General features: G+C 42.5%; 2 protein-coding genes across 2 annotated transcripts in view; both read left to right on the forward strand.

Moving 5' to 3' along the window:
* The first annotated feature begins 5,497 nt into the window (after nt 1–5,497).
* The window catches only part of TMEM209 (transmembrane protein 209), a 52,097-nt gene continuing 40,384 nt past the window's right edge, over nt 5,498–17,210 (forward strand). The window contains exon 1 of the mRNA XM_078376529.1: nt 5,498–5,600. The gene's annotated coding sequence lies outside the window, so the exon portion shown is untranslated. The remainder of the gene's footprint in view (nt 5,601–17,210) is intronic.
* Nucleotides 9,926–11,434, forward strand: LOC144583186 (uncharacterized). The gene is given in 2 exon segments (XM_078376530.1): nt 9,926–10,672; nt 10,675–11,434. Coding segments are annotated over 2 exon segments (1,269 nt in total). The 5' UTR covers nt 9,926–10,037; the 3' UTR covers nt 11,309–11,434.

Here is a 17,210-nt window from a genome sequence, read left to right on the forward strand (position 1 = left end):
TAACATTTCCTCAAACTTTGCAACTTTCCTATAGTTACCTTTTTTCCTCAACCAATCTTTTGTCCAACTCTCTAATTGCATGAATCTTACCATATTCCTAAAGAGATAAAGGATACTTAAAAGGGCAATACTCAAAATATAATTAAGTAAGATTTGTGCTAAAAACCATCAGACCTCCTCCTCTTCCTCATTGTTGTTGTCAACCTGCACATCTTCCGGGACATCATCTACACAGTCTAGACTCGAATCATGCCACCATGAATATGGGAAAGGAAATGCCATGGAAGTTGCTTGCTGAGCAAGCTAAATGGCAGTGGGGAGGAACGGAGGGTGCCTCAAGATAAAACAGCAAGAGCAGCTGCATTGGAACCTTGGCAACGAATGGTTGGCGTTGAACAACTGGAACCTGACTCTTGCATCATTCTTGGAACCATGGGAACAAGGAACTGAAGAAGAATGCCCGTGTCACAAAACTATGACATTTGTCTCATTCAAGATGACCCAGTAAAGTCAATGAAGTAGTGCCTCGAGTTACAAACGCCCCTGCATGCAATCATTTCGTCTTGCGAACAGTTCTGCTTGCAAAATTTTGCTTCGACGTGCCGGCGCATCTTCGATGTAAGAACAGAAAAAGGCAGGGGGGAAAGGGGAGAAATTCAAGCAGTTGGTGGCGAAAAGTCTGCTTCTTTATAGCTCTTTCGCCCCAACGGTTAGAGCAGGGGGTCAGGGAACTTTTTTACTCTTGCAGTGTAGGAGGAAGAAGGAGAGGCAGGGACAGCTCCGCCACCTTGGGTGCCTTACGCGCCGGCTGGGGCCTGTCGCCATCTGCCGTCCACTGGGGAATGAGTGCCATTGGAGGAGGAGGCTTTGGTCTGCCTGGTAAGGTGCTGCCTTTTCCTTTTAAAAAACTTTTGGCTGGGTTTTGCAAGGTGGGTTTCAGCTGAGGGGGGTTATGTTTCTCTGCTGTGTCGTTTGTTTTTTTGTTTTTTGTTTTTAGCACTTCCAGGGTGGGGATTGCTCGATGTTTATTTATGGTTGTCGTTTTTTTTAAAGCCCTAGTGCCTTTCAATGAGGCTTTCTGTGTGCTTTATTTATTGATTGATTGTATTTTTTAAAAATGCTGGAACGGATAAATCATGTTCCCATGGTGGTTCAACTTACGAGCATTTCCACTTACGAACATCTTCTGGGATGGATTAAGTTCGTAAATCAAGGCACCACTGTAGTGTATTTCCGAAGGCTTTCATGGCCACGATCCAATGGTTGTTGTAGGTTTTTCTGGGCTGTTTGGCCGTGTTCATAAGGTTTGTATTGTTGTGATAAGGCAGTAAAAAATTGTGCCTTATTTGTGAAAACTCGGCAGTAGCTGAACATGCCCTGAAACAAGCTGGACAGGAAATTCTATTTCAAAATGCAGAAGAATTGGAGAACACCACAAATCATTATGCTAAACTACACAAGGAAGCCACTGAAATCCACAAATATCAGCAAAGCGTCAACAAAAAAGAAGAAAGTCTAAAACTCAACAAAGCCTGGCTCCCAGCACTGAAAAATATAGCCTGAAAAAGGTCAACAAACTCTACAAAGCCATGAGGAGTGATCACTGCACGTATAAGACGAGCTAACAACACCCATCAATCACAGTGACAAATCATCTCTCCCCCTTATCACAACAATACATCCACAACAAAAAATTTGCTGATCACCATAATCACCCAATCTCCTGAAAAGGACAAAAAGCTGATCCCACAGCTATATATACTCAACTATCCCACAGGCTGCACTAGAGCACAGAGAGATTTCTGAATCCTGTCCTCTGAAGTTGCTGGCCACAGAGAGTGGCGAAACGTTAAGAAGAAAAACCTTAAGAACATGGGCAAAAAAGCCCCAAAAACCTACAACCACCACCAATGAAGTAAGTTCTGGTTCATTTAATTTAATATGTTCCTGCAACGGATAAGTGAAACTGTGGATACTGATCCTGCAGATAGGGAGGGTTTTGCTGGAATGAAAAGAATATGAAAAAGGAAAAAGATCGTGAAGTGTCAGGAGATGTCCGTGGAGACCAAGATTGAGATCATCCACACTCTTGTCTTTCCAATCCCCATGTAAGGGTGTGAAAGCTGGACAGTGAAGAAAGCGGACAGGAATCTCAATGGAAATTGTTTGAAATGCGGTGCTGGAGGAGAGCTTAGCAGATGCCCTGGACAGTCAGAAAGATGGAACAAAGGGGGTCCTAGATCAAATCCAGCCTGAACTATCTCTCTGGAAGCAAGAATGCTGCAACGGGTGCCTGTCATATTCTAGCCACCTCATGAGAAGCCAGGATGCTCTGGAAAAGACCATCCTGCTGGCAAAAGTTGGAAGCCTCAGGAAAAGAGGAAGATCCCAGACGAGATGGACCGACTCCCTCAAGGAAGCCACAGGCTTGAGTTTGCAAGAGCTGAGCAGCGCTGCTGAGGAAAGGACATTTCTGAGGTGGCTCATTCACAGGATCACCACAAGTCAGAAGCAATTTGAGGGCACAGAACCACAACAGTTCATTCAGCAGAGTCGATTGCATGCAAATTGGCACCTTCTTCCATCCACTTTGATGTGATTTTCCAGGCCTGGCAAATACCTCAGGCTTGCAGCCCCTCCATGTTTTGTTTGCTGACCGAGAGCTGCGTTTATTTTCCTGTGGCTTTTTTTGTTTGTTTGTTTGAATTGTTCCATTGTCAATTTTCATAACTTTTGTAAGATGCATTTGGGGACAATGAAGTGGAAATAAATCAGTGAAATAATGAGATGTTCCTCATGAGCCTGCCTTCATTTTACTGAGGAGGCGAGTGTCTTCCACAGAGCTAAGAAATGCTCTTTTTCATAATTCTTCATTTTTTAGGTACTCCTCCAGTTAGAGCTCCCAGATACCCCCAACCAGCAAAGGATTCTGGGAGCCATAATCCAAAAAAAAGGGTATGTAACGTTCCCAAGCTCTGCTGTTTCCACAGAACTGGGCGAACACGGAAGCGTCGCCTCAGCTTGTGTGTGTGTGTTTAGTCGTTTAGTCGTGTCCGACTCTTCGTGACCCCATGGACCAGAGCACGCCAGGCCCTCCTGTCTTCTACTGCCTCCCGGAGTTGTGTCAGGTTCATGTTGGTTGCTTCGCAGACACTGTCCAGCCATCTCATCCTCGGTCGTCCCCTTCTCCTCTTGCCATCACACCTTCCTAACATCAAGGTTTTTTCCAAGGACTCTTTTCTTCTCATGAGATGGCCAAAGTACTGGAGCCTCAGCTTCAGGATCTGTCCTTCAAGTGAGCATTCAGGGTTGATTTCCTTTAGAACTGATAGGTTTGTTCTCCTTGCAGTCCAGGGGATTCTCAAGAGCCTCCTCCAGCACCACAATTCAAAGGCAGCAATTCTTCGGCGGTCTGCTTTCTTTATGGTCCAGCTCTCACTTCCATACATCACGACAGGAAAAACCATAGCTTTGACTATTCGGACTTTTGTTGGCAAGGTGATGTCTCTGCTTTTCAAGATGCTGTCAAGATTTGTCATCGCTTTCCTCCCAAGAAGAAGGCGCCTTTTAATTTCAGGGCTGCTGTCTCCATCTGCAGTGATCATAGAGCCCAGGAAGATAAAATTTGACACTGCCTCCATATCTTCCCCTTCTATTTCCCAGGAGGTGATGGGACCAGTGGCCATGATCTTAGTTTTTTTGATGTTGAGTTTCAGACCGTTTTTTGCACTCTCCTCTTTCACTCTCATTACAAGGTTCTTTAATTCCTCCTCACTTTCTGCCATCAGAGTGGTATCATCTGCATATCGGAGGTTGTTGATATTTCTTCCGGCAATCTTAATTCCGGCTTGGGTTTCTTCCAGTCCAGCCTTCCGCATGATGTATTCTGCATATAAGTTAAATAAGCTGGGGGACAATATACAGCCTTGCCGTACTCCTTTCCCAATTTTGAACCACTCAGTTGTTCCATGACCAGTTCTAACTGTTGCTTCCTGTCCCACATATAGGTTTCTCAGGAGACAGATCAAGTGGTCAGGCACTCCCATTTCTTTAAGAACTTGCCATAGTTTGTTGTGGTCCACACAGTCAAAGGCTTTCGCATAGTCAATGAAGCAGAAGTAGATATTTTTCTGGAACTCTCTGGCTTTCTCCATGATCCAGCGCAAGTTAGCAATTTGGTCTCGAGTTCCTCTGCCTCTTCGGAATCCAGCTTGTACTTCTGGGAGTTCTCGGTCCACATACTGCTGAAGCCTACCTTGTAGGATTTTGAGCATAACCTTGCTAGCGTGCGAAATGAGTGCAATTGTACGGTAGTTGGAGCATTCTTTGGCACTGCCTTTCTTTGGGATTGGGATGTAGACTGATCTTTTCCAATCCTCTGGCCACTGTTGAGTTTTCCAAACTTGCTGGCATATTGAATGTAGCACCTTAACAGCATCATCTTTCAAGATTTTAAATAGTTCAACTGGAATGCCATCACCTCCACTGGCCTTGTTGTTAGCCAGGCTTTCTAAGGCCCACTTGACTTCGCTCTCCAGGATGTCTGGCTCAAGGTCAGCAACTACATTGTCTGGGTTGTCCGGGATATCCAAATCTTTCTGATATAATTCCTCTGTGTATTCTTGCCACCTCGTCTTGACGTCTTCTGCTTCTGTTAGGTCCTTCCCATTTTTGTCTTTTATCATGTTCATCTTTGCGCAAAATGTTCCTCTAATATGTCCAATTTTCCTGAACAGATCTCTGGTCTTTCCTTTTCTGTTATCTTCCTCTATTTCTTTGCATTGTTCATTTAAGAAGGCCCTCTTGTCTCTCCTTGCTATTCTTTGGAAGTCTGCATTCAAGTTTCTGTAACTTTCCCTATCTCCCTTGCATTTTGCTTCCCTTCTCCTCTCTGCTATTTCTAAGGCCTCGTTGGACAGCCACTTTGCTTTCTTGCATTTCCTTTTCTTTGGGATGGTTTTCGTTGCTGCCTCCTGGACAATGTTACGAGCCTCTATCCAAAGTTCTTCAGGCACTCTGTCCACCAAATCTAGTTCCTTAAATCTGTTCTTTACTTCCACTGTGTATTCATAAGGGATTTGGTTTAGATTATACCTGAGTGGCCCAGTGGTTTTTCCTAATCTCTTCAGTCTAAGCTTGAATTTTGCTATGAGAAGCTGATGATCAGAACCGCAGTCAGCTCCAGGTCTTGTTTTTGCTGACTGTATAGAGCTTCTCCATCTTTGGCTGCAGAGAATATAATCAATCTGATTTCGATATTGCCGAAATCAGCTTGGCTCCCGCCAAAACTTCAAAGGGAGGGATTTTTAATGTAGGGATTGGAGCTCCGTGGGCCGAAGGGCGGGGCGAAGAAACGAACGCGGCCCAATCCAAGCTGAGGGCTTAAACAGCCCCCCCCCGTTCTGCCTTCCAGCCCGCCTCCCACGTCGCCTGGGCAACAAATCCCGCCCTCTCTTTTTCATCTCTTTTTTTCCCCTCCGTCTCCGGGCGGGTCAAGGGAACGCGTGCCTTCCCAGTGCACAGGCGCTTTTTCCTCGTCCGCCCTGCGCAGGCGCCCTGGCGAAGGCTCCGCGAGGAAGGGGCGAGCGAGCGAGGTGGAGGTACGGGGGGGGGGGGCGTTGCAGAAGGAAAGGCGGTTATCTCAGGGTTTGGGGGGATGCGCATGCGCATCATTTCCCCTCCTGGGGGGAACAGCCCCCTCCTGTTCCACTATAACTGGGAGCAAAGAGCCTTAAAACCAGGGTTGGGGTTCCTGCGCCCTCCAGGTGGACTCCAGTTCCCATCAGCCCCAGCAAAGGCTTGGGGGGGGCGAGTGATGGGAGTTGTAGTCCAGGAGGATTTGACGAGGTTGAAGTTAGCTTCTTATTCGACCAGCTTCTTATTCACTTCTTATTCAAGCTCCAGCTTCTTATTCACTTCTTATTCGTGTCCCAGATTCTTATACAGAACATGTTGTATTTAAACTATTAAACCAAGTTGGATCACTCAAATATCAGTGTATTAATAATAAATTATATCTCTAACACAAATTACAATAGTATTTTGCCTGGCCCAACGCTGTTTTGGGCATGGAATAGGCTGGCAAAGTGGGCACCGCTGCATATTTTACCATTTTTAATAAAAAGCTGCAGTGTTGCAAGGGTTAATGAGCCTTGGGCCACAAATTTGACACCAGAAACCAACAGAGGGGGGGTCACTTACATATGACCCACTTGTATTTTGCCTGGCCCAACACTGTTTTGGGCATGGAATAGGCTGGCAAAGTGGGCACAGCTGCATATTTTACCATTTTGAATAAGAAGCTGCAGTGTTGCAAGGGTTAATGAGCCTTGGGCCACAAATTTCACACCAGAAACAAGCAGAGGGGGGGTCACTTACATATGACCCACTTGTATTTTGCCTGGCCCAACACTGTTTTGGGCATGGAATAGGCTGGCAAAGTGGGCACCGCTGCATATTTTACCATTTAATGTGTTCCAAATGGGCCCAAAACTCACCGTTCTGCGATGTTTCCCCATGTTCCGGCAGCCATTTTGGGTGTTCCGGCGGCCATTTTCGAACCGCCGGACAGCTGTTCCCCCTTGCAAAGCGAAGAAACATTGGTATGCGATTGCATTAGCAATCGCAAATCCACTTCGGTAAGTGGATTCTTCATTAAACGGTGCACTCGTTATGCGAGGCACCACTTTATAGTGAATGTTGATAACTTAGACTGTTGCTTTAAGGTGAGATCATGTGGCCTGACTGACCTTTCACAGTATCAGTGATTTACAGCAGAACTGGGTGTATCTTCTTGTGTGAGCAGTAAGATTATTTGTCTCTCAACTGACATGCACAGAGTTCACTGTCTCAAGACTGGATGGTATTTAAGGTGATGGACTTGTTAGAGGTGAAATTTTAATAATATACATCTGGTTTAACTTGCTGTAAATAGCCTTATTTTTGTACCTAGCTTCTTTAAAACTGCACAATGTCTTGGAGATTGTTTCCTGATCCAAAAGCAGCAGAAGAAAAGATAGTTGAACTATTTTTTTAAAAAGCAATTGATTTTAAATCAGGAAAGTTATCGTAGAGAAAACTCTGTATGGGGGGAAATTGCATGTTTGCTATCTGCAAATAATATAGCAACAAGAAAGTGGCTTTATAATATTTGGAATGAAGACCGACGAAAACTGTGTACTAGAGCCTTACAGTTTACCTTAGATGTTTCAGCTTTTGATGAAATTACCGAAGTTGAGAGTATTGATCAAAATAGTCAATCAAAATATAGTAATGACTCACCCTTACTTATGGATGCAGAAGCAGAGGATGAGCAACTGTATTGTTTATGTAAACAAAAAAAAACAACCCTGATGAACCTTATGCACAATGCAGTCAGTGTAAAGACTGGTTTCACCCATTGTGTGTTGGCTACAAAAATATCACTGACATCCAGGTCATTTCATCATGGTTGTGTCCTCTCTGTAAGCCAAAAAAACAAAAACAAAAATTAAAAGAATTAAAAAAGCATCTCCAAGAAAAATACTGGACATTTATGACATTAAAACAGCTTATGTAGAAAGTGAACAAACCAAAGCTGAAGTTGATATCAATGTAACAAAAAAATCTGATAAGGTTGTATACGTTTCAGTAATAAAAGAGAACAAAATTTTGTCCTTAGAAAATGATCAAAAACTAACTGAATCAATGCAATTACAGCCAGAGGAGGAATGCAGTGATACAAATAGTGCAATTCCTCAAGAAAAATCATTGTTACACAACACTTTCCAAAAAGGCACTATTCAATACATGATTAAAGCCGATCATCTCTCTACAAAAGAATTCATTACTGAAACATGTCCATCCAAATTCTCAATTTCTCTATCAATCGAGGAATGGAACAAAATAAAACCAGAACACAGGACGGGTTATCGTGTTCTAAAAAGTGGTTGGACCGAGACAATATGCAATAAAATAAAGAAAATTAATAAGTTCTGTGTTATAACTTTCAAACACAATCGAGTGCGACAATCTCATTCCAGAAAAAGAAATTGTGTGTACTGGTGTGCTAGGGGAAAGTGCAAGTTTCCTGGATGTACGGAGTTCAATGTTACACTACCCCAAAAACCTAGTAAAAAACATTGTCTAGTGTTAATGTCAGTAGAGGTTAATGGTTCAATAAATCATAATCAAACCGAATCATTCAAAAGGCATACACGCGGGGAAGAGAGGGATAAACTGAAAGCACAGCTAAGAGAAATGAGAACAATGTTACTGCACACCATGAAGATGGCTAATGCTGATACTGAACAGTTACAGTTGTGTTCAAAATTATTCAACCCCCACTGAAATTGAATGTTTTGGCCATTTTGACATTGATTTTGATCATTCAGTCATCTTGCGTAAAATTTACATGAAAGAGGCACTTGTAGGGCAGAGAAATATAACCTTAAGTTTATAATGAAATAACCACAAATGTCTTTTCTGTGCTCACATCATTATTAGTTTTTATTCAACCCCCAAGTGACATTCAGTCTTAGTACTTAGTACAACATCCTTTTACAGTTATAACAGCTTTTAAACGTGAAGCATAGCTTGACACAAGTGTCTTGCAGCGATCTACGGGTATCTTCGCCCATTCTTCATGGGCAAAAGCCTCCAGTTCAGTCAAATTCTTAGGCTTGCGCACTGCAGCTGCTTTCTTTAAGTCCCACCAGAGGTTCTCAATCGGATTTAAGTCTGGTGACTGCGATGGCCACTCCAAAATGTTCCAGCCTTTCCTCTGCAACCATGCTCTAGTGGACTTGGAGGTATGCTTGGGATCATTGTCCTGTTGAAAGGTCCAACGTCTCCCAAGCCTCAGGTGTGTGACGGACTGCATCACATTTTCATCCAATATCTCCTGGTACTGAAGAGAATTCATGGTACCTTGTACACGCTGAAGCTTCCCTGTACCTGCAGAAGCAAAACAGCCCCAAAGCATTATTGACCCTCCGCCATGCTTCACAGTAGGCAAGGTGTTCTTTTCGTCATATGCCTTGTTCTTCCTCCTCCAAACATAGCGTTGATCCATGGGCCCAAACTGTTCTAATTTTGTTTCATCAGTCCACAGAACACTATCCCACAACTTTTGTGGTTTGCCCACATGACTTTTGGCATACTGCAGTCGACTCTTCTTATTCTTGGGAGACAGCAAGGGGGTGCGCCTGGGGGTTCGGGCATGGAGACCTTCATTACGCAGTGTGCGCCTTATTGTCTGAGCTGAAACTTCTATACCCACATCTGACAAATCTTTTTTCAGTTCCTCAGCAGTCACACGGGGACTTTTCACCACTCTACGCTTTAGGTAGCGCACAGCAGTCGAAGTCAGCATCTTCTTTCTTCCACGACCAGGTAGCATTTCAACAGTGCCCTTTGCCTTGAATTTGTGAATGATGCTTCCTATGGTGTCTCTTGGTATGTTTAACTTCTTTGCAATCTTCTTATAGCCATTGCCCTTCCTGTGAAGACAAATCACCTCTTCTCTTGTCTTCCTGGACCATTCTCTTGACTTCACCATGTTTGTAACCACACCAGTAAATGTCTAGAAGGAGCTGAGTATCACAGTCATTTTAAAGCTGCCTAATTGGTGCTTATTATGCTTGATTGGTGCTCGGTGACATCCACAGGTGTTTCCAATACCTGATCGAAAACACCTGAATGAACCTCTCTTCTTCAGAGTGGTAGTCTTTAAGGGGTTGAATAATTGTGGCAATGAAGAAACCACAAAAGAAACATTTACTACTGTATTACATAAACAATTGATGTTATTTTAGTTGCATTTGGTTCTTTAAAACGTCCTTGTAGGATTTCATTCTGAATACAATTCCAAATGTACACTATAGTCCCTAAACCCCTTTACAGCATTGGGGGTTGAATAATTTTGAACACAACTGTAATTGCAGGAAACATGGATGAAATCAAATCAATTGATGTGCTTCAGAAAATATCAAGTGAAAACAACCTTCAGAATAGGCTTGACGCAAATGAATACTTGAATTGTTTGTTAGTCCAAAAAAATGGATGAAAAAGAATTAAATCTGATTGCCACAAAGCATGCTTACATACAGCACATAGGCATGAGCCCATTTGTTATCCATATGTATTCTGAATCACAGTTGCATATGTTGAAGGATTTGCAGGCTGCAGGTCAATGTTTCCTATATCTAGATGCAACTGGCTCTGTAGTAATGAAACTAAAAAACATACAAAATAAATTTTATACACTTTGTATTTCGTTGACCAGTGAAACAAGGTCCACCATCCCTGTGGCAGAAATGTTGTCCTCCGATCAAAGCACATCAACTATTCAACATTGGCTATCTTGTTTATGTCGGGACTTTTTTAAAGTATGCAAAAGAAAGCTTAGTCCACAAAAGTTTGAGATAGATTTTAGCTGGGCTCTGATCCATGCAGCAACACAGACTTTCAATCAGAATAACATCATGGACTATCTAAAGAAATGTCTTCTTGTTTGTGAAGGAAAAAATATTGTGCAATTTTACAATTCTGCATATATGTGCTGCACATATGATGAAACTTATCAGCATCAAGCTCTCAAAAATGAAGGCAAGCCACGCTACAAAACATTTTTTTCTTATTTGCATTACTACAGAATGCAGGTAGTCTCAGTGAAATTGAAATTCAACTATTACGCATGACATATGTTTTCACAGTGAAAAAAGGAACTAATGCCTACAAGACACACATTGCAGAATTGAATGAGGCAATCAACATTCAGAAAATAGAAGTGATGGAAAACATTACAGATAGTACAACTGAAGATGTATTGGATAATGACCCCAATGAAGAATGGAACATCAAGAGGGGTTCCCCATTTTCAAAGAAATTTTCTAAATTGTTCACACAAACAAAAACAAAAGCAAATGATGATGATGATGATGATGCAACAACAACAACTGGTAATTTACTACACTGTCCCACATTAATAACTCTGCTTCAGTCATATACTGGAACCATCCCATTATGGAGCGGATTAATGTTGAAAAATCTCAGTCTTCTCAAAACCCGCGACACTAATGCAACAGTTGAAAATTGGTTTAGGACTACGAAGAAGGTCATTTTAAATGATAGACTTCATCGAAGGCCAGGAGATTTTCTACAATTAATGTATGAGTTTTTGCAGGGAAGAATGAGAGAAGTTGGTTTAAAGTTTTTCAAATCTGCACAAAACTTAGAGACTGAAAAATATTACCTTGATAAACCACAAGAGGAACATCTTACTCAGTTAGAAAAGTGGCAGAAAAGAAAAAAGGTAGGTAAAAGTTAACAGGCCAAATACTACCAGCCAGCCACACCAAAATCTACAAAACTGTTGACTCAATCAAATTGTCCAGCTTGGTCTGGGAAAGGAAAACTTGGGGAAAAGACTATTATCCTACGCAACACATGTACTGTTGACAATTTGCTATTTATAATTCATATGGCAATAAGAAAATATGATTGGATCTTAAAAGAACTAGATAGTCTGAAAACAGAGGATTTAAGTATCACAATCTTTCTAAAAGTCCATCAGCATTTTCTGAGGAAAGATTGGATAAAAGGAAAAACTGATTGGTTAAAGCACCTAAATACCGTATTTTTCGCTCCATAAGACGCACCAAATTTTTAGGAGAAGAAAACAGGAAAAAATCTGTTATCTTCTCCTAAAAATTGATAAGCCTTATGGAGAGGTCCGTCTTATGGAACACAACTTAGGACCGTTTGGAGGCTCATCCAGCCCCCCCTGAAGGCCAGAGGGGGCAAAATCGCCACCTTCTGGGGCTCTTTTGAGGCTTGGGAAGCTTCACAAGAGCCCCAGAAGGTTGCAATTTCGCCCCCTCTAGCCCGGAGGGGGGATAGGGTGAGCCTCCAAAGGGTCCTAAGTAGTGTTCCAGGACCCTTTAGAGACTCACCCTGCCCCCCCAGGGGTCAGAGGGGGCAAAATCGTCACCTTCTGGGGCTCTTTTGAGGCTTGGGAAGCCTCAAAACACTCCCAGAAATGGGCAATTTTAACCCCCCCGCACCCATGGGGGGGTGGGGCAGCATGGCAAGGGTCCTGGAAGACAATAATACGAACTTTGAAAGATGAAAAAGGAGTGGACAAATATAAACAGGAAGAAATAAGAAAGATTGCTGAGGACTTCTATCAGAAGCTATATAAGAAAAAAGAAGTTGACAAAGAAGCTCAGAAAGAATATATATATGGAAACACAACAAAGTGAAATTGACTAAAGAACAAGTTCAGTCCCTAAATGAGCCCTTAACATATGCAGAAATTACAGAAGCTCTCAAAAAAACAAAAAATGGGAAAGCACCAGGCCCAGATGGGTTACCAGCGGAATATTATAAAGAATTGGAAGAGGTATTACTTAAGCCATTTAAGAAGCTTTAAGAATGTGTCGAAAAAGAGGGGGAAATACCAACAACATGGACTGAAGCGATAATCTCCCTTATCCACAAGGAAAATACAGAGGGTAAAGAAATTCAAAATTACAGACCGATTTCATTGTTGAATGTGGACTATAAAATATATGCAACCATCCTGGCAACCAGAATGAAAGGAATTTTAATTCAGTTCATACATCAAGATTAGTCTGGGTTTCTTCCAAAAAGGCAGATGAAAAATAATATAAGGATAGTCCTAAACTCCCTGGAATATTATGAAGCACACCCGGAGAAACAGATGGCCATGATATTCTTGGATGCGGAGAAAGCCTTCGATAATCTCAATTGGAATTTTATGTTGCACTTGCTGGAAACACTGCAAGTTGGAGAAAGATTTTTGAAGCTAAGCAAAGCAATATATAATCAACAAAAGGCAAAAGTGAGAATTAACGGCGAGTTGTCGAAAGAAATACAGTGGTGCCTCGCTTAGCGATCGCTCCGTTGAGCGATGCATTCGCATAGTGAGGGGGTCCGGGCCATCGCTGGAGCGTTCGCTCAGCAATAGCCCCTATGGCGTTTTTTCGCTGTGCAACGATCGCTAAGCGATTCGCTTAGCGATTTTTGCACAATGAAGCGGGGGAAAACAGCTGATCGGCGGTTCCAAAATGGCCGCCGCAACTTTTCCCGCCACGCCCTCGCTTTGCAAGGGCCCAAAAATGGCCGCCCCTATGGAGAAGCTTCGCTCAACGGTAAGTTTAGAGCCCATTGGAACGCATTAAACCAAGTTTAATGCGTTTTAATGGGTTTTTTTGTTCCGTTGAGCGATGTTTTCGCATAGCAAAGGTTAATCCGGAACGCGTTTAACCTCGCTATGCGAGGCACCACTGTACAAATACAGAAAGGTACCAGGCAGGGGTGTCCACTCTCTCCATTACTATTTATTTTGACTCTAGAAATATTAACCGAACAAATTAGAGATAAAAAGGAATTGAAAGGATTGAAAGTAAAAGGCTAAAACGACAAACTTCAGGCTTTTGCAGATGAAATTAGTCATTATACTGGAAGATCCAGTGCATTCAATAGATGACCTGATGGCGACGTTGAAAAACTTTGGTGATCTGGCAAGAATGAGAATAAACCAAAAGAAAACAAAAATATTTACTAAAAATATAAGAGAACAAGAACGGCAGAAGTTAGTAGAGAAGACGAACTTCCAAGAGGAAAAGAGAATTCGATATTTAGGGATCCAAATTACAAAGAAGACTAGTACACTATTTAAAGACAATTATATGACATTGATGAAGGAGATACAGAACAATTTGGAGAAATGGGATAAATTACAATTATCGCTGTTGGGAAGGATTGCGACGATTAAAATGAGTGTCTTGTCAAAAATTTAATTCTTATTTCAGACAATTCCTATCATATTAAAACAGACCTTTTTCCAAGAACTTAATAAGATAATCATGAGATTTGTATGGCAAGGCAAAAAACCAAGAATTAAAATTAAAGCTATGCAAGATGCCAAACAGAGGGCTAGCTTTGGTCTTCCAGATTGGGTTCTGTATTATAGATCCTGTATTTTAGATTGGATAAAAGAATGGATAACTTTGGAAAATGATAGATTACTCAACTTGGAAGGACATGATTTACAGCTAGGCTGGCATGCTTATTTATGGTATAAAAAGGATAAAGAGCAAAAGCATTTTAATTTACATATGATAAGAAGAGCTTTATTGGGAACGTGGAGAAAGATTATACAACAAATTTATCAAAAAAAACACCTGTATGGGTATCACCTATAGAGGCCTTTACACAACCTAATCTCATGACAAAAGCAAAACTTTTAAGATACCAAGATTTATTTAAAAAGGATGGTGAATTAAGGTCCAAAGAAGAGCTAGAGACACAGAATATTTATATAGACTGGTGGTCCAGAGCACAGCTGGAATCTAGATATATAAAAGACAAAATAGAAGGTTTCTACTCAGAACAAACAATGTTTGATAAGCTCTTATTAGGTTCAAAAGATAAAATAGTTAAGAAAATGTATAAACATCTGTTAGAAATCAAAATGCAAGATGAAATGGTTAAAGAATGTATGATTAAGTGGGCATAAAACGTAGGGCATAATATTGATGTTGATCAATGGTTGAAAATGTGGCAAAATAATATAAAGCTTACAAGATCAGTTAATTTTGAGAATATATACAAGATGTTTTACAGGTGGCATATGACTCCAGAAAAATTGTCGAAGATGTATACAGATGTATCAAATGTGTGTTGGAAATTTGAAGCACACGTGGGAAGCTATTATCATATGTGGTGGTCATGTAGAGTAGTGAAACAGTATTGGAAAAGAGTACATGCTGTGTTGCAACAAATATTGCTCTGTAAGGTGCCATTAACCTCAGAACTGTTTTTATTGAGTATGATACCTGATGCATGCGGGACTTCCTGTTCACCGATGATGCAGCCATTGTTGCCCACTCTGCTGAAGACCTTCAACAACTCACTAATCGTTTTAGCAAGACCTGCCAAGACTTTGCACTAACAATCAGCCTGAAGAAAATACAAGTCATGGGCCAGGGCGTGGACTCACCTCCCTCTATTACCATCTCCACGCAAAAATTGGAGGTTGTTCATGACTTTGTGTACCTTGGCTCAACGATCTCTGACACTCTCTCCCTAGAGGTCGAGCTGGATAAACGCATTGGTAAAGCAGCTACCACGTTCTCTAGACTCACAAAGAGAGTATGGCTCAATAAGAAGCTGATGGCATACACCAAGATCCAGGTCTATAGAGACTGCGTCCTGAGCACACTCCTGTCCTGCAGTGAGTCCTGGACCTTTTGTGCACGGCAGGAGAGGAAGCTGAATACCTTCCATATGTGTTGTCTCTGACACGTTTGGTATCACCTGGCAGGACAAAGTTCCCAATAGAGTAGTCCTAGAATGAGCTGGAATTTTTAGCATGTATACATTACTGAAACAGTGACGTCTTATGTTGGCTCGGGCATCTCGTGAGAATGGCTGATGGTCGGATTCCAAATGATCTCCTGTATGGAAAATTGGTGCAGGAAAATCGACCTAGAGGGAGACCACAGCTGCAATACAAGGAGATCTGCAAGCGGGATCTGAAGGCCTTAAGAATGGACCTCCACTGAGGTCCATTACCACTGAGGTCCATTACCTTGACATCTGAGCATTCAGCCTGGAGGCAGGAGGTGCCTCACAGCCTCTCCTAATTTGAAGAGAACCTTGTCCAGCAGGCTGAGGCAGTCACTAAAGCAGCAAAATCAGGGAGCTGGACGGGGGAAAGACTGTATTTGTCTTCAGTGTGGAAGGGATGGTCACTCATGAATTGGCCTTCTCAGCCACACTAGACGCTGCTCCAAGTCCTCCATACAGAGCACGTTACCCTAGTCTCTCGAGACTGAAGGATGCCTAATCAAATCCCTTTAAGGCTGCTTAATGAGAACGGTATTGGCCCTTCCCCAAACTATTTTTCATATCTCTCCTCCCACTGTTTTTCTTTTCTTTTTCTTTAATTTTATGGTGGCAAGGTAAGTGGAGCCAACCTTAGCAACTCGGGTTGGTGGCCAGCCTCAACAGTGGAGATGAGAGAGAGAGATTGCAAGGAAGAGACTGATCATGGCTCCATGAGATGAGTCAACAGTTGGTTTTCCCTTGAATCATGGAAACCCTTCCATCGTATGAGAAGAGAGTCAACGGAGAGAACGGGAGTTTCTCTGCCTCCTCGACTCTGCTTCCCAGACACTTAGTTTCATCAGGGCTCAAATGCAGCATGTCAAGAAAAGAGCACAATGTAGGCACCTGGCAAGTCTTTCTGGGAAAGGCATTCCATAAAGAGGATGCCACCACTGAAAGGATGTCCTTGCCTGTCTAGTGACTCACCTTTCTTCAGTTGTCAGGGGCCACTGGGGGAGGGTCTCAGGTGAAAAGCAAAGGGTTGCTTCTTATATACTGCCCCATAGTGCTTAAGCCACTCTCTGGGAGGTTCAAAAGTTACAGGCTACACATCCCACCCACCCCCATTCCCCAACAAGCTCGTCATTCAGTTTACTGACCTCAGGAGGATGGAAGGCTGAGTGAACCTGGACCCGGCTATCTGGGATTCAACCCTGGGTTATGAGCAGAGTTTTGGCTGCAGTGCTGCAGTTAAACCACTGCACCGCTTAGGGTTGCATACGTAGGCAAATAGGGGAATCAACATTCACGTCACCTGAGATGAAGAAAGGTTTCACTTCCAAGTGCGATTAAACTGCCTTTCTCTTCATCCACAGTCAGACAAGCCAATGAGGGAGGATTATGGGAGTTCAAGTCTAGCAGTTTATAGTGGGACCACATATCCCCTCTTCCTGGTCTACGTATCGCTTTCAAAGCCATAATTCTCCAATTTTTACATTTCAGACTTCCGCTTTTGGCCCACCCGCCCCAAAGCACCAAAAAGTAGAAATAAGAAGTGATAGATGATGATTAATCACTATGGTATACTTTGAACAGGTGTCGTCTGAGCCTATGGGTGTTTACTTGGATGTGGGCCTTGTGTAGGCATCCTTCAGTCTCAAGAGACTATGGTATCGTGCTCTGTATGGAGGTCTTGGAACAGTGTCTTGTGTGGCTGAGAAGGCCAATTCGAGAGTGACAATCCCTTCCACACTGGAGACAAATCCAATCTGTCCCCGGTCCAGCTCCCTGGTTTTGCTTGTTTCGGGACTGCCTCTTTGCCTCGGTCTGCTGTACAAGGGTCTCTTCAAATTGGGAGAGGCCATGATGCACCG

The sequence above is a fragment of the Pogona vitticeps genome, chromosome 5 (genome assembly GCF_051106095.1).
Source record: "Pogona vitticeps strain Pit_001003342236 chromosome 5, PviZW2.1, whole genome shotgun sequence".
Lineage (NCBI taxonomy): Eukaryota > Metazoa > Chordata > Lepidosauria > Squamata > Agamidae > Pogona > Pogona vitticeps.